Raw genomic sequence first — 25,308 nt, 5'->3', positions numbered from 1 at the left:
ATTTACATTTTAAAATGTAAGACTTGAAAAATGAAGAATGTATCAACCCCTACAAAAATGTCCATTAATTATAATCCACATAATAATTCATGTTTCCTGTTTCTGCAATATTGTTTTCCTGCTGTGAGAAGCAGGGTCAAATAGCAGTGCACCTGTACCCCCTCAGTCACTATGACCTCATAATCAGTCTCTATGACCTCATACCCCCTCAGTCACTATGACCTCATAATCAGTCTCTATGACCTCATACCCCCTCAGTCTCTATGACCTCATAATCAATCTCTGAACTCGTGCCCCCCAAGTCTCTATGACCCCATAATCAGTCTATATTACCTCGTACCCACTCAGTCTCTATAACCTCATAATCAGTCTCTGATCTCATACCCCCACAATCTCTATGACCTCATACCCACTCAGTCGCTATGTCCTCATAATCAGTCTCTATGACCTCATAATAAATCTCTGATATCATACACCCACAGTCTCTATGACCTCATAATCCATTTCTGACCTCATACCATCTCAGTCACCATGACCTCAGAATCAGGCTCCATGTCCTCATATCCACAGTCTCTATTACCTCATACCAACAGTCTATGACATCACACCTTTCAATCTAACTTTCAACTCATTGTGAGTCGCTGTCTGTTTTGTCATAGTTTTTGTTAATATACAACTAGTTTTTGCTATATAATGTCTTTCTACTAGCCAGCTGGGTTTAGTGAGTCTGACCTCCACATACTGACACTACTACACCATGAAAACCATGTAAAAGCACATTCATCTACACGTCCCTGTGACCTCACACAGGCCTTTGTTCCGTAACTAGACTCCATGCTCGCTTCTCATTACACAGTAAAGGCCAGATCAGACACTGCTATTACAACTGGGTGTTTTGACCAAATATGTTGTTTTGGGGAGAAAATGTCTGGCCATGAAATTTGGCCTGGCTACAAATCCACAAAGCAGTTTTACTGTTGCGAGGATCACGATATGTGTTTTCTTGTCCATTTCTAAGAAATCTCCCCTCGCTGACACGCCTTTCTTACTAGAGGAGAGATTTCAACCCACTAGAGCCCCAGCTAACAACAAACTTTCCCACAACTTTAGAGAATGTTCCCTTAAGAGTATCATTAGGCCAGATATTTCAAGCTGCAGTCAATTCTATGCAGTTCCATGCACAGACTTGATGGATGTTTTGGCTACATCTGACCCCCTCTCTCCCCAGCAGTCAACTATGGAGTATACATCATTATATTCATGACCATATTAGTGATTGCTGTTGAGTTTAATAAAGGGAGACCTGCAAAAATGTGGGTCAATATGTTGGAAGCAAAAAATGAAAAACAGTGTTTGGAAGGTAACTGGGAATCAGAGACAAACGTTTGTGTTCAATATTAGTTGTTTTATTTTGTTATTTTACTATTGTTTATTTTACAATTGTTACAATGATACATAAAAGACAAGTATGTTAGGTTTAAATAAAACATGGAGTTGTAACCATTAAGGAGGCTTCATGGGTCTGAAGGTCATTTCCTACAATGTGAAAGGTATCCATTGAACAATTGAAAGGGAAACAATTATCTGAAGAATTATAACTGAAGAACTTACAGTGTGCAATAGCTTTTTTTTTACAAGAGAAGCACCTGCCAGATAGTGAGCACTTCAAGCTCATCACATAGTTCTGGGAGGAGAAGGGGAGTTGCTATCCTAATACACATATTTACCCCATGTGTTTTACATGATGAAGTAAAAGATCAGGAAGGGAGATACACATTATTATTCAATTATTCAATTATTCCATTGCAGGAGTGAAAGTCTTAATGTTCAATGTATATGAAGATAAACCTGAGTTTAAAAATAATTTCTGATAAAGTAAAGGGGTTGTTTTTGATGAGAGGAGATTTTACCTGCACTTTTGTTTTTTTTATCCGGTATGGAAGATAATAGAACACCTCTATCCAGAATGTTCTGTGCTTTAAGAAATGCCCTATAGATGTTATTCTCGTATTGACTACTTCTTTATGCATTACTCTTTCTGATCATGGGCCGGTGTCAGCTGTATGAGCCCTGGAGAGACATTCACACCCCACATTGTGGAGGGTGAATGCTTCACTACTTGATGAAGCTGAATTTAGACAGTTTATTCATTCAGAATTTGGATAGTACTTAGTTTAACCAAACACCTGATGTGTCACCTGCTGTTCTGTAGGAAGGTGCAAAGGCGGTATTGGGAGGGTGTGCTATTTCATATGCATCAACAAGGGAAAATAACTAAGTAAAATTATGCAGAAAATTGGAAGATGACATTGAGAGATTGGAAACCATGCATAAACAACAACAACCCCCCCTCAATCCTCATCCAATTAAAAGAGGCATGTAAAAAATACAACTTTTACATTACCGTGTAAAATGGTCTGACGGTGAAGTGGACATACTCTGTATTCATATCCCGAAAGAAAGAAATTATCTCACTACAGTACATTTTAATAGAACGTTTGCAAAAATAGATAAGATCTTGCTACCATGGAAAGGAAAATACCTATCCATTTGTGGAAAAATCACTCTGATTAACTCTTTAGTCATATCCCAGTTTACATATTTGCTTATGGCCTTGCCAACACTTTTTTAAATTATATGAGCGAAAAAGATTAAATTTTATTTGGAACGGCAAGGCAGACAAAATTAAATGGGCCTATTTATACATTGAATATGAATTCAGAGGGCAGAAATGATTAAATATTAAAGCATTAGACCTCTCACTAAAGGCTTCATACATACAAAAGGTATAATTAAATCCAAACTGGTTCTCTAGCAGATTAGTAAGAATGTCTCACCCCATGTTCAAGAATGGCCCTTTTCCCTTTAGTCAGAACCTCTCACTTTTGGTTATTTGAAAATGAAATAATCTCCAAAATATCGCTATTTTAAAACAAGCCATAGAAAATTGGTTGCAATTTCAGTTGAACCCACCAGAAAGATATTACAACAAATATTATGATTCAACTCTAAACAAATTGATTAAAAAAAGGGTGGGGGGAGAAATGTTTAATCTTTGTAAATTATATCATAAATTGGACTGGTGGAGCTATGTCACACATGGAGCTAATAAAAATATATGGAAACGTCTGCTCTACTCAAAATTACAACCAACTAATTACAGCATTACTGCAGAAATGGAAGAGACAAGTGGAAGGGGGACAAAGTAAGGAACTTGTCTGTCAACCCCGCATTAAAGACCAAAATTGGTTAAAGAACATTGTGATAAATAAAAAAATATATACCAGTTTCATTTAAGGAATAGCAAATTGACAGCTGTGCCATATAGATGGTAAAATAGTTGGGAGGAGATTTCCAATGTACCGATTTCATGGCACATGGTTTATGAACTGATACACAAACAACGCTGGATTCAAAACTTTGAGTTTTTCAATTTTAATTATTATACAAAATTCTTGCAACCAATAGAATGTTGTATATATGGGGGATACAATCATCCCAGTTCTGCAGATTTTGCTGCGAAGAGACAGAATCATTAGATCATTTGTTTTGGTACTGTCCATATGTAGCTTGTTTTTGGTCACAGGTTCAGGAATAGCTGAAGAATTGCTACATTTACCTGCAGCTAACTCTGCAAATAGCACTGCTGGGTGATTTAAAAAGTCATAGTCAATTGATCAATAATGTAATAATTATCTTAGCAAAACATTTTATCTTAAATGTACAATATGTAGAATCTATGAGAATAGAAAGCTTCAGAACTTTTGTGAAACATCATAGCACAGTTGAAACATACAGGGCAAATATAAATCACAACTGGATGGTGTTCAGAGATAGATGGGAGGGGTTGAGGGTAGCTGAAGGCTGTGACTGGATAGTGTTCAGAGATAGATCGGAGGGGTTGAGGGTAGCTGAAGGCTGTGACTGGATGGTCTTCAGAGATAGATGGGAGGGGTTGAGGGTAGCTGAAGGCTGTGACTGGATGGTCTTCAGAGAAAGATGGGAGGGGGTGAGGTTAGCTGAAGGCTGGGACTGGATGGTCTTCAGAGATAGATGGGAGGGGTTGAGGGTAGCTGAAGGCTGGGACTGGATAGTGTTTAGAGATAGATGGGAGGGGTTGAGGATTGCTGAAGGCTGTGACTGGATGGTGTTCAGAGATAGATTGGAGGGGTTGAGGGTAGCTGAAGGCTGGGGACTAAAAACAAACAAAATATAACTAATGTAAGATATACTGTATCCTTAAAATGTATACACTGTAGTATGTATAAGCTGGAAGTAGATGCCTGAGTTTTGTTGTCCATCGTTTACTCCAATTAGGGGAGGGGTGGTAGGGTTAAGGGAAAACAATAAAGGAATAATAATAAATATTATACACCCTGATCAAATGGGGTTCATTGCTGGCCGTCAACTATTGGATAATATAAGAAGATGCCTAAATGTTATATCATCATTAAACCACAACTAAGGGTGAGAAAATATGGTACTGGCCTTGGATCAGGTATCATGGCTTTATCTGGCAATGGCCTTGGATCAGGTATCATGGCCTTATCTGTTTCACGTGCTGCATGAATTTGGATTTGGCCCGAAGTTTGTTAGATGGGTCCAAATCCTTTATTCTACTCCCCACGCTAGAGTCAGAGTAAATGGACATTTATCTGTACCTTTTGATTATTAAAAGAGGAGTCCGCCAAGGATGCCCACTGGGCACGCTCCTTTTTGCCGTTAGTATTTGAAACTCTTGCCCAGATGATAAGATCCAGTCCGAATATCAAAGGCATAGAAATTGGCGAGGAAGAGCATAAGATCTCTCTGTATGCTGATGATATATTGGTGTTTATGTCTGATGTACGCACCTCTGTGCCATGCTTGATTAAATGTATAAAAACATAAGGGATTTACTGAATGTAAGTAAAATTGAAGCTTATGCTATGAATGGGTTCAGCCCACATCAGATACTCTGTCTGTCAATTTTCAGGTGGCCTGACAAGGGAATAAAATATCTAGGTATTACTATTCCTACCTCTCTTGAGGACCTGTATAAAACAAACTATAACAACTTAATTGTTGATCTTTGAAGATGGATGATTTTACCTCTCACTTTATCAGGAAAGGTAGAAACAATTGTGATTAATATTCTTCCCAGACTGCTATTCCCATTTCAGACGCTACAGGTTCTGGTTCCAGAATCCATATTTCAACAATTAGACTCCCTAATTTTCAAGGTTCCTATGGCAAGGTAAAATACCAAGGGTGAGGTACAAAACACTCCAATTGTCCAAAAGAGTCAGGCGGTCTAGGGTCACCAAATGTTAGGTAGTACTACTGGACCAACCAACTACAACAAATGATTACTTGGATAAAAGATGAATCTGAATCTAGATGGCTTGAAATAGAAAAAACCAAGGTGGTCAATATCCACTTGCAGTAAGAGCTTTCCTGGGAAAGAGGACAGGCGCGGTTAGTAAGAACCCGTGGTCTAATCATACGCTCCAGATTTGGAGGAAAGCACAACGTCTCCATCTGCCAATGGCCATATCATCCCTAACTGGTACTGCATATCTTACAGATTTCATCCCATTATCACAAGATCCAGGTTTCAAAAGGTAGTCATTACTCCATTTGATCCAGGTTTGAAAAGGTAGTCATTACTCCATTTGATCCAGGTTTAAAAAGGGAGTCATTATTACTCCATTTGATCCAGGTTTCAAAAGGTATTCATTACTCCATTTGATCCAGGTTTCAAAAGGTAGTCATTACTCCATTTGATCCAGGTTTCAAAAGGGAGTCATTATTACTCCATTTGATCCAGGTTTCAAAAGGTAGTCATTACTCCATTTGATCCAGGTTTCAAAAGGTAGTCATTACTCCATTTGATCCAGGTTTCAAAAGGTAGTCATTACTCCATTTGATCCAGGTTTCAAAAGGGAGTCATTATTACTCCATTTGATCCAGGTTTCAAAAGGTAGTCATTATTACTCCATTTGATCCAGGTTTCAAAAGGTAGTCATTACTCCATTTGCAATATGTGTATAAAGTTCTAAAGAACAACCAAGTTAAATCATTCGGTGAACTAAGTTCAGACATGAATTTGCCAAAGTAAGATTTATTTAGCTATTTACAACTAAGATACTATTTACTAAAATAACCCAACTGGCTAAAAATGAAGTGTGAGCCCTCTCTCGTAGAAAAATATCTCATTAATATCCAGAAAAGGACAACTAGTAGGAAACAAATAACAAAACTATACCAATCTATTGCTATCGTAACACAGAACAATACTCTGCAAACTATCGTAAGTGCAGGTGGGTATCTGTACTTGGGGAGAATTTTGAAAATCTGTAGAAATGCTCATACCATTACACATTCAAATATATGGAAAATCATATATTTTTATTTATTTCATATGTAGGTACTTTCTAACTTCAGACATCATGGTGACGATAAGACCAGAAACAACCAGTGAAGTCTGTAGGAAATGTGGAGAACTATTTGCAAACTGCCTACCTATTTTCTGGGCTTGTCCTAGAATCATGAAATTCTGGAATTATGTTTTTGACTTTTTAAACAATATATTTAAATGCTCCCTGGCAAGGAACCCAATGCGTGCTATTCTTGGAGTATTTCCTTTTTCTGGGAGTCTTTAGGTGCCTTTTGGCAAACTCCAAGCGAGCTGTCAAATGCCTTTTACTGAGGAGTGGCTTCCGTCTGGCCACTCTACCATAAAGGTCTGATTGGTGGAGTGCTGCAGAGATGGTTGTTCTTCTGGAAGGTTCTCCCATCTCCACAGAGGAACTCTGGAGCTCTGTCAAAGTGACCATCGGGTTCTTGGTCAGCAAGGCCCTTCACCCCCGATTTCTCATTTTGGCCAGGCGGCCAGCTCTAGGAAGGGTCTTGGTGGTTCCAAACTTCTTCCATTTACAAATAATGGAGGCTACTGTGTTCTTGGGAAACTTCCCCAGATCTGTGCCTCAACACAGTCCTGTCTCGAGGCTCTACGGTCATTTCCTTCGACCTCATGGCTTGGTTTTTGCTCTGACATGCACTGTCAACTGTGGGATCTTATTTAGACAGGTGTGTGCCTTTCCAAATCATGTCCAATCAATTGAATTTACCACAGGTGGACTGCAATCAAGTTGTAGGATCATGTCAAGGATGATCAATGGAAACAGGATGCACAATTTCGAGTCTCATAGCAAAGGGTCTGAATACTTATGTAAATATGTTATTTAAAAATACATTTTACAAGTGCTAAAATGTGTCATTATGGGGTATTGTGTGTAAAATGATGAGGGACATTTAAAAATATATATATTTTAGAATAAGGCTGTAACGTAACAAAATGTGGAAAAAGTGAAGGGGTCTGAATACTTTCCGAATGCACTGTAGTACTGACACTCAGTACGCAGTGGTTGGGAAAGGGTATGGGGGCTGAACATGCAGCAACCCAGACCCCACTGCTGTGGAGATCACACATACTGACTCAAGGTAGTTTAGGGAATGGGTAAGGGATGCGGACAATAATAAAAAATAATGCTGATAAGGATGTTTCCACTACCTCCATAATGAATTGTTGTGCCGTAAATTTACACCTGAAAAAATAAAAAAATAGATGTTATAAAAAAACAAAATAGTCTCATTAGGTCATTAACTAAGGTTTTCATAGGAATGTTCCCGTGATGTGCAAGGAATTATGTTTCCATGTGACCCTTCCCTTAACATTAATGGTATAGACACGTTTCATGGGAATGTTGCACGAATATTCATGTATCCAGTTTTCTGAGGGTTAGGAGAATATTCCATCAACGTCCCACCAACCATACACATGGGAACGTGGCAAGAACATTTGCGGCAACCCAAAAAATTAATTCCACATCTTGTTACTGTTGCCGAGCAAATCAAGGCCCTGATTGGTGAATCACTGATCCATTCATAGCTTTTTGTCTGGCAAGGGTATGGATACTCATACACACAGTGCTTTTAACGTAGTGATTTCAACTTAGGTATTTGACACACATTGACATACAGGATTACATTGTGCATGTTCATTTATTCAGTGAGTATTATTCAACATGTCCTCAGCTGGGATTTGAACTCACAACCTCTTGGTCCGCCCTTCCTGCTACGCCACCATGTCCATGTCAGCAATCAGTTAATCTGACTTCCGTCATCATTAATTTGATTGACTTATTTCAGTAATTTAAGGGTGTTCTGTATAGTGGTCTAATAGTGGTGGGGCATTTTACACTGTTATAATGTTACTCCTGAATCGCTACCATCAATAAGATACTTAATCCACCCTATTACTTACACCTATCCAGTTCTTTCAAATCTACAGATCTAAGTGCCTAGGGAGGGGTTAGTGTTTACTTCTGGACAGGCCCTAACTATACTAGCCCAATAAGCACATGCCCTAGTGATATCCCTTATTGGGACAGTAGTAAGGTTGTTTGTTACTGGTGCTGGTGGCCTGGGTTCAAGATATGTTTAACCCTTTTTTGGTTACTACATGATTCCATGTGTGTTATTTCATAGTTTTGATGTCTTCACTATTATTCTACAATGTAGAAAATAGTAAAAACTTTTGACTGGTAATGTATGTTCATGTTATTAGTTGGCAACAGTTACAATGCCCCTAACTGATCTAATTGAAATAGGTTTCTCATTGAAATATAGGAATCTGTAGGAATACCCCTTGAGCACAAATTCTGACCACATTTCCACTATCTCTCATAAATTATAAGTATTTATTATTTCTATATAGCTGAGCATCTCTCCACAATTTCCTTGAAATCCATGGCAACCATGTTCTGTGTATGTTTGGTGGGACGTTGATGGAATGTTCTCCTAACCCTCAGAAAACTGGACGCACGAATGTTCTTGCAACGTCCCATAAAACTTGTCTAGAACATTAATGCTCTATATTCTGAGAACATTGCAACCACGTTCTAGATAAGTTCTGTTTGACATTAAGGGAATGTTCTCCTAACTTTAACACCATAACACGCTAAAAAGATTCTCAGAAGGTTTTTGCTAACATAGATAGAATGTCCCTCTAACTAACGGAAAACTGGACACTCAAACATTAGGGGAACATTACGAGTAACATTACGAGTAAAATTACAAAAATGCTCTCTCTCCCTAGAATTGTTAGCTGGGGATAGTGTGACACCCCTGCTAGTTATTTCAGATCAGTAGTGTATTTTGTTGTTTGGATCATGTGACTTATACAGTGGTAGAAAAAGTACCCAATTGTCATACATTTGTGATATCAGATAGGTTAAGATATTAAAAAGTAATTGGTGATGATTTCTACAGTGTTGCATGATGGGAAACTAGTGGTTAAATGATATAATCAGTGGTGGAAAAAGTACCCAATTGTCATACTTGAGGAAAAGTAAAGATACCTTAATAGAAAATGACTCAAGTAAAAGTGAAAGTCACCCAGTAAAATACTACTTGAGTATAAGTCTAAAAGTTATTTGGTTTTAAATATACTTAAGTATCAAAAGTAAAAGTTCAAATCATTTCAAATTCTTTATATTAGAAACCAGACGGCACAATCTTCTTGTTTTTTTTTTGAATTTATGGAAAGTCAGGGGAACACGCCAACACTCAGACAATTTAAAAACGAAGCATTTGTGTTTAGTTAGTCCACCAGATTAGGTAGTAGGAAGGACCAGGGATGTTCTCTTGATAAGTGTGTGAATTGAACCATTTTCCTGTCCTGCTAATCATTCAAATTGTAACGAGTACTTTTGGGTGTCAGGGAAATTGTATGGAGTAAAATGTACATTATTTTCTTTAGAAATGTAGTGAAATAAAAGTTGTAAAAAATATAAATAGTAAAGTAAAGATACCAAAAAAATGACTTAAGTAGTACTTTAAATGATTTTTACTTAAGTACTTTACACCACTGTTCTTATGTGGGTTACAATGTTTTATATATAGTCGCTGTATACCACTAGCACACTTCTCTCCAAGCAACTTACAGTACAGTATGTGATCACTGTGGGAATTGAACCAACACCAAAGGTGTTTGTTAGCCCAACACTCTTACCAACTGATCCACACAGGACCCAGGATTTTTCCTTTCATTTAAGACCTAGACAACCAGGCGAGGGTATTTCCTTACTAATCAGTGACCTCATTTCATCAATCAAATACACGGGAGGAGCAAAAACCCACAGACACTCTAGAGCTTTAGAGTAATGGAAAATTAGTGCTTTAGAGTAATGGAAAATTTGAATGTGCACACACACAAACACACTTCTCCTCTGATTAGGTATCTGTGACTGACATACACACACTTCTCCTCTGATTAGGTATCTGTGACTGACACACAAACACACTTCTCCTCTGAGTAGGTATCTGTGACTGACATACACACACTTCTCCTCTGAGAAGGTATCTGTGACTGACATACACACACTTCTCCTCTGAGTAGGTATCTGTGACTGACATACACACACTTATCCTCTGAGTAGGTATCTGTGACTGACATACACACACTTCTCTGATTAGGTATCTGTGACTGACATACACACACTTCTCCTCTGATTAGGTATCTGTGACTGACATACACACACTTCTCCTCTGATTAGGTATCTGTGACTGACATACACACACTTCTCCTCTGAGTAGGTATCTGTGGCTGTACTAGTGTTTTGAAGCATCATTGCCATAATAGTCGGGGCAGTGTATGTCTTGTCTACTGGCTGTGACTTTGATACAATGCCCTACAATGTAATGTCGGTCTTCTTACCTAGTGTTAGTGTGTGTACAGGCTATCGTCCCACTCAGTGGCTTCTCATATCATTCCAACAATTTGAAGCTAGTCAGAAACACCCTGCTAGTCAGAACCACACTGCTGGTCAGAGCCAGCCTGCTAGTCAGAACCACAATGCTGGTCAGAACCACCCTGCTAGTCAGAACCACACTGCTGGTCAGAGCCACACTGCTGGTCAGAGCCAGCCTGCTAGTCAGAACCACACTGCTGGTCAGAGCCAGCCTGCTAGTCAGAACCACACTGCTGGTCAGAGCCAGCCTGCTAGTCAGAAACACACTGCTGGTCAGAACCAGCCTGCTAGTCAGAACCACACTGCTGGTCAGAGCCAGCCTGCTAGTCAGAAACACACTGCTGGTCAGAACCAGCCTGCTAGTCAGAACCACACTGCTGGTCAGAGCCAGCCTGCTAGTCAGAACCACACTGCTGGTCAGAGCCAGCCTGCTAGTCAGAACCACACTGCTGGTCAGAGCCAGCCTGCTAGTCAGAAACACACTGCTGGTCAGAGCCAGCCTGCTAGTCAGAACCACACTGCTGGTCAGAACCACCCTGCTAGTCAGAACCACACTGCTGGTCAGAGCCAGCCTGCTAGTCAGAACCACACTGCTGGTCAGAGCCAGCCTGCTAGTCAGAACCACACTGCTGGTCAGAACCACCCTGCTAGTCAGAACCACACTGCTGGTCAGAGCCACACTGCTGGTCAGAGCCAGCCTGCTAGTCAGAACCACACTGCTGGTCAGAGCCAGCCTGCTAGTCAGAGCCAGCCTGCTTGTCAGAACCACACTGCTGGTCAGAATCACACTGCTGGTCAGAACCAGCCTACTAGTCAGAACCACACTGCTGGTCAGAGCCAGCCTGCTAGTCAGATCCACACTGCTGGTCAGAGCCAGCCTGCTAGTCAGAACCACACTGCTGGTCAGAGCCAGCCTGCTAGTCAGAACCACACTGCTGGTCAGAACCACACTGCTGGTCAGAGCCAGCCAGCTAGTCAGATCCACACTGCTGGTCAGAGCCAGCCTGCTAGTCAGAACCACACTGCTGGTCAGAGCCAGCCTGCTAGTCAGAACCACCACGACCAATGACATCATGTATTCCTTGAGATCTGTCTCTCCCCTCTCTCCTCTACCTCCCTGTTTCTCTCTCTCTCCTCTCTGTCTGTCTCTCTCTTTCCATGGCTGTATATGGTTGTACTGCAGCAGCGTGACAGGGCTTCAGCAGTAGGGATGGAGATGAGATGGTCTCTCTAGGCTGGGCTAATGGAAGGGATGTGTCTCTTAGTGTAAATATTTACCACAGAGGGTTTATAGATGTTCCCACGCGCTCAAGGCGTATCCCATCTCTGCTTTTCCCCAGCTAAGCACGTAGGAATTCTAGGGCCATGAACAGCACCTTTTCACACAAAACACTATTGAAATATAACATGACAGACCTGTGTCAGAATAGTATTTGAGGCATTTTTATGTATTTAAGGTGCTATTGATTTAACTTCCCTGGTGTGCCGGATGGGTGGGGTTTGCATTTGTGGGACTATGCCATTGGTTCCATTGTGCCAGGCAAGCTAAATCAAGTACACCTAAGTAATTGAAAGCAAACAGATTGCCTACTATTTCTACCCAGGTCCGATTATGACACACACTGTGAGGTACACATAGGATACAAAGACCATGGACACATATACAGTGGGATCTGAAATGATTGACATCCTTGATAAAGATGAGCAGTAATGACTGTGTAAAATAAATAATTCAAATACTGAGCTAGATTGTATGCTCAAAAAGGATTAGGGAAATTATATTATTTTATACAAGTACAATTTCTCAGAGGAAGAGATTTTGTTTAACAAGTAATTATTTTTCTCAAAAAGGTAGGGGTCAAAATGATTGACACCCATGTTTTCAATACCTTTCAATACGTCACCTTGTGAGGATAGCAGCACTGAGTCTAAATGTTTTATGAGTTGGAGAACACTTTGGGAGGGATCTTAGACCTTCCTCCATCCAGAATATTTAGTCTGCGCTTATGGACTGCCCTCTTCTGCAGGTTTTCAATGAGTTTCATGTCCTGAGAATGGATGGCCATTGCAAAATTTAGATTTTGTTACCAATTAACCATTTCTTTCATGTGTGCTTGGGGTATTGTCTTGCCGGAAGATCCACTTGCAGCCAAGTTTCAACCAGGTTTTTGGCTAAAATGTCCTGGCACTGGGTAAAGTTCATGATGCTGTTAACATTAATAAGGGCCCCAGGGCCAGTGGAAGTAAAATATCCCCACCATCATATTTTACAGTCCTGGTGTGCGTGGCCAAAGAGCTCTGTTTTCATGTCATCCAACAAATGTTAACGGCTGGTGTTTTCTCAACGGCATTGGAACCGGTGCTTTGGTCAGATGACATGAAAATAGAGCTCTTTGGCCACTGGTGGGGTTTGGTGTCAAAATGAGAATGTATAAGCAGAAAAGAACCCCATACCTACTGTATAATATGGTGGTGGGTCTTTGATGTTATGAGGCTAGTTTGTTTCCACTGGTCCTGGGGCCCTTGTTAAGGTCAACGGCATCATGAACTTTAGTCAGTAGCCAGTACCAGGACTCATGGTAAGGATGTTGTTGACCATTACTATTACATCTAGCCATTCAAGTGTGAATGAAAAGGTGATAATGCAAGCAGTCCATAGGTGGTGTAATTATGGCTGTGGCGGTCACGAATTTTCATCAACCGGTGATTGTCAAGCAAATAACTGTCTGTCTCACGATAATTGACCGTTAATTAACATTAACACATGTAACATCTCCTGGCTTCCACACATAGCCTACAAATCAAAATCAAATCAAATCAAATTTATTTATATAGCCCTTCGTACATCAGCTGATATCTCAAAGTGCTGTACAGAAACCCAGCCTAAAACCCCAAACAGCGAGCAATGCATGTGAAAGAAGCACGGTGGCTAGGAAAAACTCCCTAGGAAAAACTCCCTAGAAAGGCCAAAAACCTAGGAAGAAACCTAGAGAGGAACCAGGCTATGAGGGGTGGCCAGTCCTCTTCTGGCTGTGCAGGGTGGATATTATAACAGAACATGGTCAAGATGTTAAAATGTTCATAAATGACCAGCATGGTCAAATAATAATAATCATAGTAGTTGTCGAGGGTGCAACAAGCACGTCCGGTGAACAGGTCAGGGTTCCATAGCCGCAGGCAGAACAGTTGAGACTGGAGCAGCAGCACGGCCAGGTGGACTGGGGACAGCAAGGAGTCATCATACCAGGTAGTCCTGAGGCATGGTCCTAGGGCTCAGGTCCTCCGAGAGAAAGAGAGAAAGAGAGAATTAGAGAGAGCATATTTAAATTCACACAGGACACCGGATAAGACAAGAGAAATACTCCAGATGTAACAGACTGACCCTAGCCCCCCGACACATAAACTACTGCAGCATAAATACTGGAGGCTGAGACAGGAGGGATCAGAAGACACTGTGGCCCCATCCGATGATACCCCCGGACAGGGCCAAACAGGCAGGATATAACCCCACCCACTTTGCCAAAGCACAGCCCCCACACCACTAGAGGGATGTCTCCAACCACCAACTTACCGTCCTAAGACAAGGCCGAGTATAGCCCACTGATGCAGACTGTTGGAACATCTACATTTTAAAAAGTCTAATAAATCCATGTAATATAACCTACACCTTCACAATAAATCCATTATTTATTTTAGACAGGTCTAAAGAAACATGATATGAAGAAAATGTAGTCTATTTCAGAAGAAGAGAATAGCATACTGCTTGTCCTTATGTTAGGTCCTGATGTGGCTAGGCCATATGGCTGTGGGCTACACTAGTTCATTTAGCAGACAAGATTTGCTTAGAATTCCATGGCATTATTTTATAGTATGAGGAATACAATTGAACAAGCTGACTAAAATAGAAAGGATATTTTCTCCAAACAATTTGAACAACATGCTGTTATTCTGTGTTGAGCAATTAACAAAGAAATAGGTACTCCTATACTGTATGCTTAATTTAGAGTTATTAATGTAACTTTAGTCATTCTACCAACACTGGGCTATATGTTTAGATGTTTAATACATGGTAAGGCTGCATGATGAGACTCTAATGATGATTTGAAAAAAGTAGCTGAACTCTGCTTTGTTTCTTGCTCAGGCTGTACACACTTCATCAGTCTCTCATTCACAATTTGACAAGCACTTGATAAAGCCTCGAATTTCACACCGGCATCCCCGTTGTGTGGCAGTAATGCACCCACCAAAAAATCCATGCCTTTTGCGGCCAGTGGCCATTGTGCGCTTCTCCCTGAGTGCTGTGTGCTTCATCATGTGATCGGGTATTTCTCACAGGCTACAAGTGAAGATAGACATATCGAGGACGCAACTGTGCATGTCCGCATCCAATTCTGAGTTGCATATTGAAGATATTGGAAGAACTGTCCACATTTAATTTTAATCAGCCAGCAAGATGAGTAGTTCTAACAAACGGAAAAAGCACTAGCCCGTGTCAATCTACTACCCCCATAGTACCAAAGGTTGACCTATTATGTTCTGTGCAAAAAAATTATATTCCAAACATAGTCTGGGACCGTTGTGGGATGCGATAGATCCCAAATTAATACAACCACTATCATCAAAAAGCTTTTTTTTATGCAATGTCGCTGACGCAACTGATCAGAACGTTTAGCTTAAAATGTTGATAAGCTATTAGGCTATTTCTTCACATTATAAGCACAGCAATGCGCACAAGGTAGTAGGCTATAAGCACAAATGTTCCATTAGCCAAAAACACCATTATGAAAAGTGACCGCAAATGCAGTTATGCATGTAATGCTTTTATTATGAAGGTGCATTTTTATGGTGAAAATGATCTTCCCCAAACTTGAAACTCACGCGCTGCTTATATATGCCAGTTAGGCTCTACAGCCCTTGTAAAGCGGATTAATGTGCTTAATTTTAAGAAGTTAAATTCATCTTATTAAAACATATAGGCCTATGGGCTAGGCTACATGAGGTGTGCGACTATGATTTGAAAAAGTAGCCAAAAAAAGGCATTGTTTTTTATGCTGGGCTTCATTCACAAGTGACAATATATCATTCACAAGTGATAGGCTAATACTGACACCCATCAGACTATTCTTGATTTAATCTTGTCCTTACATATTCAAAATAATTTATGTGAAATCTTTTTTGATTTAGAATGGACCATTATCATGCACCTGTATCAAAACAGGGTCAGCGGGAAAAAATACATGTCATCTATTCACTTAAATAGTGAATGGAGGACGCCTTCCCCGTGGTTCATTTTCATGCTAACCAGGTAGGCTATACTCCTGTTGTAAAGAGAAACAATGTGCTTAATATTAGGAAAGTTGAGAAATAAATATTGTAAGCCTAGTAGAGGCCATCACTGTTTTCTCCCGCAATTGCATAGCCTATTGAAATGTTGTGCAACATGAGCTCATGGACTCTCATGAAGTGTTTGATTAGATTTTGTAATACATTTGCATTGATGTCAGAGTGATTAGAGGGACAACAGAGTGCTGATTACCAGGCAGTTAGCAAGTTTGATAGGCTACTAATGACCAGCAGCAGCATCAGAGCTTGGAGAAGCCTAATTACTGTGACTAAACGGTTACATGGAATTTGATTACCATCATGACTCGTGACCGCCGGTGTGGCGGTCACCACAACAGCCCTAGGTATAATCACAACCAAGCTTCCAAATTACAGGTTGTGTACTGTATTTACAGTAGTCTAAACTTTTCTCTCTCTCTCTCTCTCTCTCTCTCTCTCTCTCTCTCTCTCTCTCTCCCTTCCTTCCTTCCTTCCTTCCTTCCTTCCTTCCTTCCTTCCTTCCTTCCTTCCTTCCTTCCTTCCTTCCTTCCTTCACCCTTCTAGGCACCTGGTAACGACATCCCCCTGAGGCATGTAGAGACCTTGGTGAGTCTGAGCTCTATTTTATTGTCTATGCGTGAGTGTGTGTTATTGTTTCTAGCTAAACCATTAAACGAGGGATTGGGGATGCTATTGCCCCATCGTGTTATTGTCATTATGTTATTATCATTATGTTATTGTCATTGTGTTATTGACATTATGTTAGTGTCATTATGTTGTTGTCATTGTGTTATTATCATTATGTCATTGTCATTATGTCATTATCATTTTGTTATTGGCATTGTGTTATTGTCATTGTGTTATTGTCATTATGTTATTATCATTATGTCATTGTCATTATGTTATTATCATTTTGTTATTGGCATTGTGTTATTGTCATTGTGTTATTGTCATTATGTTATTGTCATTGTGTTATTGTCATTCTGTTATTGTCATTGTGTTATTGTCATTATGTTATTATCATTATGTTATTGTCATTGTGTTATTGACATTATGTTAGTGTCATTATGTTGTTGTCATTGTGTTATTATCATTATGTCATTGTCATTATGTCATTATCATTTTGTTATTGGCATTGTGTTATTGTCATTGTGTTATTGTCATTATGTTATTGTCATTGTGTTATTGTCATTGTGTTATTGTCATTGTGTTATTGTCATTATGTTATTATCATTATGTCATTGTCATTATGTTATTATCATTTTGTTATTGGCATTGTGTTATTGTCATTGTGTTATTGTCATTATGTTATTATCATTATGTTATATTCATTGTGTTATTGTCATTGTGTTATTGTCATTGTGTTATTGTCATTGTGTTATTGTCGTTGTGTTATTGTCATTATGTTATTGTCATTGTGTTATTGTCATTGTGTTATTGTCATTGTGTTATTGTCATTGTGTTATTGTCATTATGTTATTGGCATTGTGTTATTGTCATTGTGATAGTGTCATTATGTTATTGTCATTGTGTTATTGTCATTATGTTATTATCATTGTGTTATTGTCATTGTGTTATTGTCATTATGATATTGTCATTATGTTATTATCATTGTGTTATTGTCATTATGTTATTGTTGTTATTGTTGTTATTATTATTATTATTATTATGTTATTGGGTGGCAGCGTAGCCTAGTGGTTAGAGTGTTGGACTAGTAACTGAAAGGTTGCAAGTTCGAATCCCTGAGCTGACAAGGTACAAATCTGTCGTTCTGCCCCTGAACAAGGCAGTTCCTAGGCTGTCATTGAAAATAAGAATTTCTTCTTAACTCACTTTCCTAGTTAAATAAAGATAAAATTGTTGTTGTCATTGTGTTATTGTCATTGTGTTATTGTCATTGTGTTATTGTCATTGTGTTGTTGTCATTGTGTTGTTGTCATTGTGTTATTGTCATTGTGTTGTTGTCATTGTGTTGTTGTCATTGTGTTATTGTCATTGTGTTGTTGTCATTGTGATACCAAGCCTGCCAGCTCTTAACCATGTTGCTCAGGTAGAAACAAAGGCTATTTGCATAATATACTGTAAATACACACTAATCTACTATGTTCATTCACAAAAGCACAGAATCGCATACACATTAACAGACATATGAATGCACACATATTAACATATGAATGCAGTATGCATACGCACAAACACACACACGTTGGCTTACCTATCCAAGTGGGGACCATAAAATGCATTCCCATTTAAAATCCTTTTTTCCCTAAACCTAACCCCTAAGCCTTAAATAGCATTTTTCCTTTTGGGTACCGGCGAAATGTCCTCACTTGTCAAATGTTCCTTGTTTTACAATCCTTGTGAGGACTTATGAACCCCGAAAAGGATAGTAAAGTTAGAACACACACACACACACACACACACACACACACACACACACACACACACACACACACACACACACACACACACACACACACACACACAGGGAGTAATGAAATACACAACCAGGGTTTTTATATCATGTTTCCATTATCTGGTCTTTATCAGTTGCTACTAGTTCATTTTGTCCACATATTTTTTGGTTGTTATGTTTGAATTTGTATGCTTGTTTAATGGAGTGTATCCACTATCCAGTTCAGAGCCAGCCATGTGAGTTACCGATCCTAGCATACAGCATAGACTGCCTTTTACACACCATGTAGGGTTTGGACTGGGTCTTATTTAGTCTGAGAAAGGAAGTATCACGTTACAGATTGGGACTCACCACCCAAAGCCAAGACGCAGCCAATATTTAAAGAGGGAATAAACCACTACCCAAATATATGTGTGTGTGTGTGTGGCTCTGTGTGTGTCTGTGTGTGTCTGTATGTGGCTCTGTGTGTGTCTGTATGTGGCTCTGTGTGTGTCTGTGTGTGTCTGTATGTGGCTCTGTGTGTGTCTGTATGTGGCTCTGTGTGTGTCTGTATGTGGCTCTGTGTGTGTCTGTATGTGGCTCTGTGTGTGTCTGTATGTGGCTCTGTGTGTGTCTGTATGTGGCTCTGTGTGTGTCTGTATGTGGCTCTGTGTGTGTCTGTATGTGGCTCTGTGTGTGTCTGTATGTGGCTCTGTGTGTGTCTGTGTGTGGCTCTGTGTGTGTCTGTGTGGCTCTGTGTGTGTCTGTGTGTGTGTCTGTGTGGCTCTGTGTGTGTCTGTGTGTGGCTCTGTGTGTGTGTGTGTGGCTCTGTGTGTGTGTGTGTGTGGCTCTGTGTGTGTGTGTGGCTCTGTGTGTGTCTGTATGTGGCTCTGGGTGTGTCTGTATGTGACTGTGTGTGTCTGTGTGTGTATGTGTGTGTCTGTGTGTGTGTCTGTGTGGCTCTGTGTGTGTCTGTGTGTGGCTCTGTGTGTGTGTGTGTGGCTCTGTGTGTGTGTGTGTGTGTGGCTCTGTGTGTGTGTGTGGCTCTGTGTGTGTCTGTATGTGGCTCTGGGTGTGTCTGTATGTGACTGTGTGTGTCTGTGTGGCTCTGTGTGTGTCTGTATGTGGCTCTGTGTGTGTCTGTATGTGGCTCTGTGTGTGTCTGTATGTGGCTCTGTGTGTGTCTGTATGTGGCTCTGTGTGTGTCTGTATGTGGCTCTGTGTGTGTCTGTATGTGGCTCTGTGTGTGTCTGTATGTGGCTCTGTGTGTGTCTGTGTGTGGCTCTGTGTGTGTCTGTGTGGCTCTGTGTGTGTCTGTGTGTGTCTGTGTGTGGCTCTGTGTGTGTCTGTATGTGGCTCTGGGTGTGTCTGTATGTGACTCTGTGTGTGTATGTGTGTGTCTGTGTGTGTCTGTGTGTGTATGTGTGTGTCTGTGTGTGTCTGTGTGTGTATGTGTGTGTCTGTGTGTGTCTGTGTGTGTCTGTGTGTGCTGGCTTTTTTATCTGTATGTTCCCTTGGAAGCCTGCATACAGAAATGTGGAAATGCTTAAGTGTACTGTATGTATAGCTAGTATATTGTGTGTACTGTGTGTATAGCTAGTCTATTGTGTGTACTATTTGTATAGCTAGTGCATTGTGTGTACTGATTGTATAGCTAGTGTATTGTGTGTACTGTATGTATAGCTGGTATATTGTGTGTACTATATGTATATCTAATATATTGTGTGTACTGTATAGCTAGTATATTGTGTGTGTACTGTATGTATAGCTAGTATATTGTGTGTACTGTGTGTATAGCTAGTATATTGTGTGTACTGTGTGTATAGCTAGTATATTGTGTGTACTGTATAGCTAGTATATTGTTAGTGTACTGTATAGCTAGTATATTGTTAGTGTACTGTATAGCTAGTATATTGTGTGTACTGTGTGTATAGCTAGTATATTGTGTGTACTGTATAGCTAGTATATTGTGTGTACTGTGTATATAGCTAGTATATTGTGTGTACTGTATAGCTAGTATATTGTTAGTGTGTACTTCTATGTGTGTAAGTCCACGCTGTAGTTACATTTCACAATTCCACAGGTAAAAGAGTGAGTTTTTCTTCTGTCTACTGTATAAACACATTTATCCTATTCCAAACAAAGTGACAGCTGGCCCTCACACCCTTTCAGCTGATGCCAAACAAAGACCACACACACACACACACACACACACACACACACACACACACACACACACACACACACACACACACACACACACACACACACACACACACACACTGCACAACTGGATGAATCAGACTAACAAAATGATAAATGACAGATTCGTCTAGTTTGACTACAACTTGGAATCCCATTTGGACCAGAAATATGCATTCAGACTACGCTACAGCTTAGATGTAATCAGATAGCTATGATTCAATCATTGAAGTCAGGGGCTTAAACCGCTGGCATCCCGTGTTTAATTTAATGTAGACTGACTGTGGGCCAAATCCCCCTGATCTATTGACATCCTGTTTTACATCCCTCAAACAAATAGACTGAGGATATGTTTGTCTGTCTGTCTGAGGAGGGATGAGGAGGATGGGAGAGGAGGAGGGATGAAGAGGAGGAAGGGGTCAATCTTCAGGGCTCTGTTTGTTTTTTCGAGTGTGGGGTGGTGGAGTGTGGGGTGGGGGTGGTTGGGGGATGTTTGGTGGAGTGTGGGGTGGTGGGGTGGAGTGGTGTGGTTGGGGGATGTTTGGTGGAGTGTGGGGTGGTGAGGTGGGGGTGGTTGGGGGGATGTTTGGTGGAGTGTGGGGTGGTGGAGTGGAGTGGTGTGGTTGGGGGATGTTTGGTGGAGTGTGGGGTGGTGAGGTGGGGGTGGTTGGGGGATGTTTGGTGGAGTGTGGGGTGGTGAGGTGGGGGTGGTTGGGGGATGTTTGGTGGAGTGTGGGGTGGGGGTGGTTGGGGGATGTTTGGTGGAGTGTGGGGTGGGGGTGGTTGGGGGATGTTTGGTGGAGTGTGAGGTGGTGGGGTGGTGGGGTGGTTGGGGGATGTTTGGTGGAGTGTGGGGTGGTTGAGGGGATGTTTGGTGGAGTGTGGGGTGGTGGGGGGGATGTTTGGTAGAGTGTGGGGTGGTTGGGGGGTGGTTGGGGGATGTTTGGTGGAGTGTGGGGTGGTTGAGGGGATGTTTGGTAGAGTGTGGGGTGGTTGAGGGGATGTTTGGTGGAGTGTGGGGTGGTTGAGGGGATGTTTGGTGGAGTGTGGGGTGGTTGAGGGGATGTTTGGTAGAGTGTGGGGTGGTTGGGGGGGTGGTTGGGGGATGTTTGGTGGAGTGTGGGGTGGTTGAGGGGATGTTTGGTGGAGTGTGGGGTGGTTGAGGGGCTGTTTGGTGGAGTTTGGGGTGGTTGAGGGGATGTTTGGTAGAGTGTGGGGTGGTTGGGGGGGTGGTTGGGGGATGTTTGGTAGAGTGTGGGGTGGTTGGGGGGGTGGTTGAGGGGATGTTTGGTGGAGTGTGGGGTGGTTGAGGGGATGTTTGGTGGAGTGTGGGGTGGTGGGGGGATGTTTGGTGGAGTGTGGGGTGGTTGGGGGGATGTTTGGTGGAGTGTGCGGTGGTTGAGGGGATGTTTGGTGGAGTGTGGGGTGGTTGGGGGGATGTTTGGTAGAGTGTGGGGTGGTTGAGGGGATGTTTGGTGGAGTGTGCGGTGGTTGAGGGGATGTTTGGTGGAGTGTGGGGTGGTTGGGGGGATGTTTGGTAGAGTGTGGGGTGGTTGAGGGGATGTTTGGTGGAGTGTGGGGTGGTGGGGGGGATGTTTGGTAGAGTGTGGGGTGGTTGGGGGGATGTTTGGTGGAGTGTGAGGTGGTTGGGGGGATGTTTGGTGGAGTGTGGGGTGGTGGGGGGATGTTTGGTAGAGTGTGGGGTGGTTGGGGGGTGGTTGGGGGATGTTTGGTGGAGTGTGAGGTGGTGGGGTGGTGGAGTGTGCGGTGGTTGAGGGGATGTTTGGTGGAGTGTGGGGTGGTTGGGGGGGATGTTTGGTGGAGTGTGGGGTGGTTGAGGGGATGTTTGGTGGAGTGTGGGGTGGTTGAGGGGATGTTTGGTAGAGTGTGAGGTGGAGGGGGATGTTTGGTGGAGTGTGGGGTGGTTGAGGGGATGTTTGGTGGAGTGTCGGGTGGTGGGGGGATGTTTGGTGGAGTGTGGGGTGGTTGAGGGGATGTTTGGTGGAGTGTGGGGTGGTTGAGGGGATGTTTGGTGGAGTGTCGGGTGCTGGGGGGATGTTTGGTGGAGTGTGGGGTGGTTGAGGGGATGTTTGGTGGAGTGTGGGGTGGTTGAGGGGATGTTTGGTGGAGTGTGGGGTGGTTGAGGGGATGTTTGGTGGAGTGTGGGGTGGTTGAGGGGATGTTTGGTGGAGTGTGGGGTGGTTGAGGGGATGTTTGGTGGAGTGTGGGGTGGTTGAGGGGATGTTTGGTGGAGTGTGGGGTGGTTGAGGGGATGTTTGGTGGAGTGTGGGGTGGTTGAGGGGATGTTTGGTGGAGTGTGGGGTGGTTGAGGGGATGTTTGGTGGAGTGTGGGGTGGTTGAGGGGATGTTTGGTAGAGTGTGGGGTGGTTGAGGGGATGTTTGGTGGAGTGTGGGGTGGTTGAGGGGCTGTTTGGTGGAGTTTGGGGTGGTTGAGGGGATGTTTGGTAGAGTGTGAGGTAGAGGGGGGATGTTTGGTGGAGTGTGGGGTGGTTGAAGGGATGTTTGGTGGAGTGTGGGGTGGTTGAGGGGATGTTTGGTAGAGTGTGAGGTGGAGGGGGGATGTTTGGTGGAGTGTGGGGTGGTTCGGGGTGGTTGGGGGGGAATTTGTGTGTATGTGTGCGTCTCTGTACCTGTGTTTGTGTGTGTGTGCTTTGACAGCTGAGGGCATAATTGAAGTCTGTACAGATGAACAAGGAAGTGGCTGCCAAGAACCAAGCATCATGGGGCGTGTCGCGCCTAGGGCCGGTCATTGGCATTAGCTCTGTGGTTACACTGAAGTCTTTCAGCCCCACTACTGTTACTGGGCCCCTGTGTCTCTCAGCGACACAGCCCCTTATCATATGACTACATGAACAAGACCCACTTCTCTGTTCTCCATTAGTGTTTGTTTTTCTGTTTCCACATATGTTTATCCTCTACCTTGACTACCATAAGCTCAATGACAAATGCTGAACAGTAATTGAAGTATCACATCATAGGAGATTAGGCCAAGGTAGGGTCATCTGTGAATTCCATCGCAAGCCAAAGTTGTTGCTGTTGTTTCTGACCTCATTCAGTTGGGACTGTGACTGTCTGGACTGTAGTTAGTTTACCCTCAAGTAGCCTCATCATGAACTATACTTTTGTCATGCCACACAACCGTTCACAACCGTTCATGATTTACAAACACACACACACACACACACGTCCACAAAGGGATTCATGAAGAGCAGGAAGAGAGTGGATGAAGGCGGCGAGTCGGCTGACCGGGGTCTAAGGCCAGGGAATAAAAGAACATGGGACCGTTACGAGAGGAGAGGAGAGGAGAGGTAGAGACCGAGAGGGGAAAGATGACGAGATACAGATGGAAGGAGGGAAGAGAGGTTTGGAGAGAGAAAGAGAGTAGAGAAGATGTGTGTGAGGGAGGGAGGGAGGGAGGGAGGGAGGGAGGGAGGGAGGGAGGGAGGGAGGGAGGGAGGGAGGGAGGGAGGGAGGGAGGAGGGAACTCGGAGTGAAAGAGAGCAAGCACTCTGTGGAGTCTGATGGAGTTGGAGGCTAGGCATTTTGTCTTCTTCCTCCACTGGAAGAGAAAAGGAGTTTTGTGAAGGAGGGTGGAACAGGACAGCGAGAAAAGGAGTTTTGTGGAGGAGGGTGGAACAGGACAGCGAGAAAATTAGAGTTTTGTGAAGGAGGGTGGAACAAGACAGCGAGAAAAGGAGAGAGAGAGTCTTTCACTCCTCTCCAGAGATGAACCGGGGACGGTCCCTGCGAAGACGTCTGTCCTCCCTCCATGGGGCCTGGCGATGGAGTACGGGCTACCTGTTTAGGAAGGTAGGAAAGAAGGGAAGGAGGGAGGGAGGGAGGAGGGGGAGGGGAGGGGTACCTGGAAAAGGGAGTGAGGTAGGCTACAGGAATGGCCGTCAATTCCTGTTCTCTTCTCTTGTGTCTCTTCTTCGTGTTTTGTCTGAGTTTCCTCTTTTAACTCATGTCCTGTTCAAGGTCTTTTGTTGTGCAACTTTTTCTTTTCAGACCTACCAGCCCCTCCCCTCTCTCTCTCTCTCTCCCTCCTTCGTTCTCTCTGATGGTTCATTTGTAAGGCCTGCTTGTAAAGCCAGGCTCCCAGATGGTTTTGATCAGGGTTCCACGGAGACCCCCCACTCGTTACCCCCCGCCTCCTTTTTTTATTGCTCAATGTCCACATTTGGTCTAGAGTGTTTTGTTGTATGTTATGGGGAATAAATAATTATAGTCAATCATATTTTATTTAGGAGAGAAATACCACTCAAATCATATCAACTTGCCTCTTTTATTAGTGATCACAACGCCATTGGTCATAAAGTATAGGCTGTACAGTCAGCTTCCCAGGCAGCAGGCAATGTTTTGGACTAATTAACACTTTTTCACAATTCAACTTCCTAGTCTTACAGTGTAATGTCTCTATTAGTTATTAGTCATCAAGATGTGGGCGGTTACTGTTTGTTTTGTTTTGACATCTGTCCTACCATGATATGGCATGGGGTCACTCTGATGTCTGACTCCCTCTCCCTCCCTCTATCTGTCTTTTTCCCCTCTATCTGTCTCTCTCTCTCTCTT

General features: G+C 42.4%; 1 protein-coding gene across 10 annotated transcripts in view; it reads left to right on the top strand.

Annotated features, from left to right (window-relative positions):
* LOC106586822 (tensin-1) overlaps positions 1-25,308 on the top strand; it is a 322,014-nt gene that overhangs the window by 190,423 nt on the left and 106,283 nt on the right. For 6 of the 10 annotated variants that reach the window (XM_045707331.1, XM_045707329.1, XM_045707332.1 and 3 more), the window contains one exon: positions 16,683-16,724. The exons of 3 other annotated variants lie outside the window; for them this stretch is intronic. In XM_045707331.1, the coding sequence (XP_045563287.1) occupies positions 16,683-16,724 (42 nt within the window). Of the gene's footprint in view, positions 1-16,682; positions 16,725-24,242; positions 24,547-25,308 lie in introns of those variants that run through there. One more of the 10 variants, XM_045707335.1, reaches the window with a different exon arrangement.

Source organism: Salmo salar, chromosome ssa25 (genome assembly GCF_905237065.1).
Source record: "Salmo salar chromosome ssa25, Ssal_v3.1, whole genome shotgun sequence".
In the NCBI taxonomy this organism is placed as follows: domain Eukaryota; kingdom Metazoa; phylum Chordata; class Actinopteri; order Salmoniformes; family Salmonidae; genus Salmo; species Salmo salar.
This window is presented reverse-complemented; position numbering and strand designations above follow the sequence as displayed.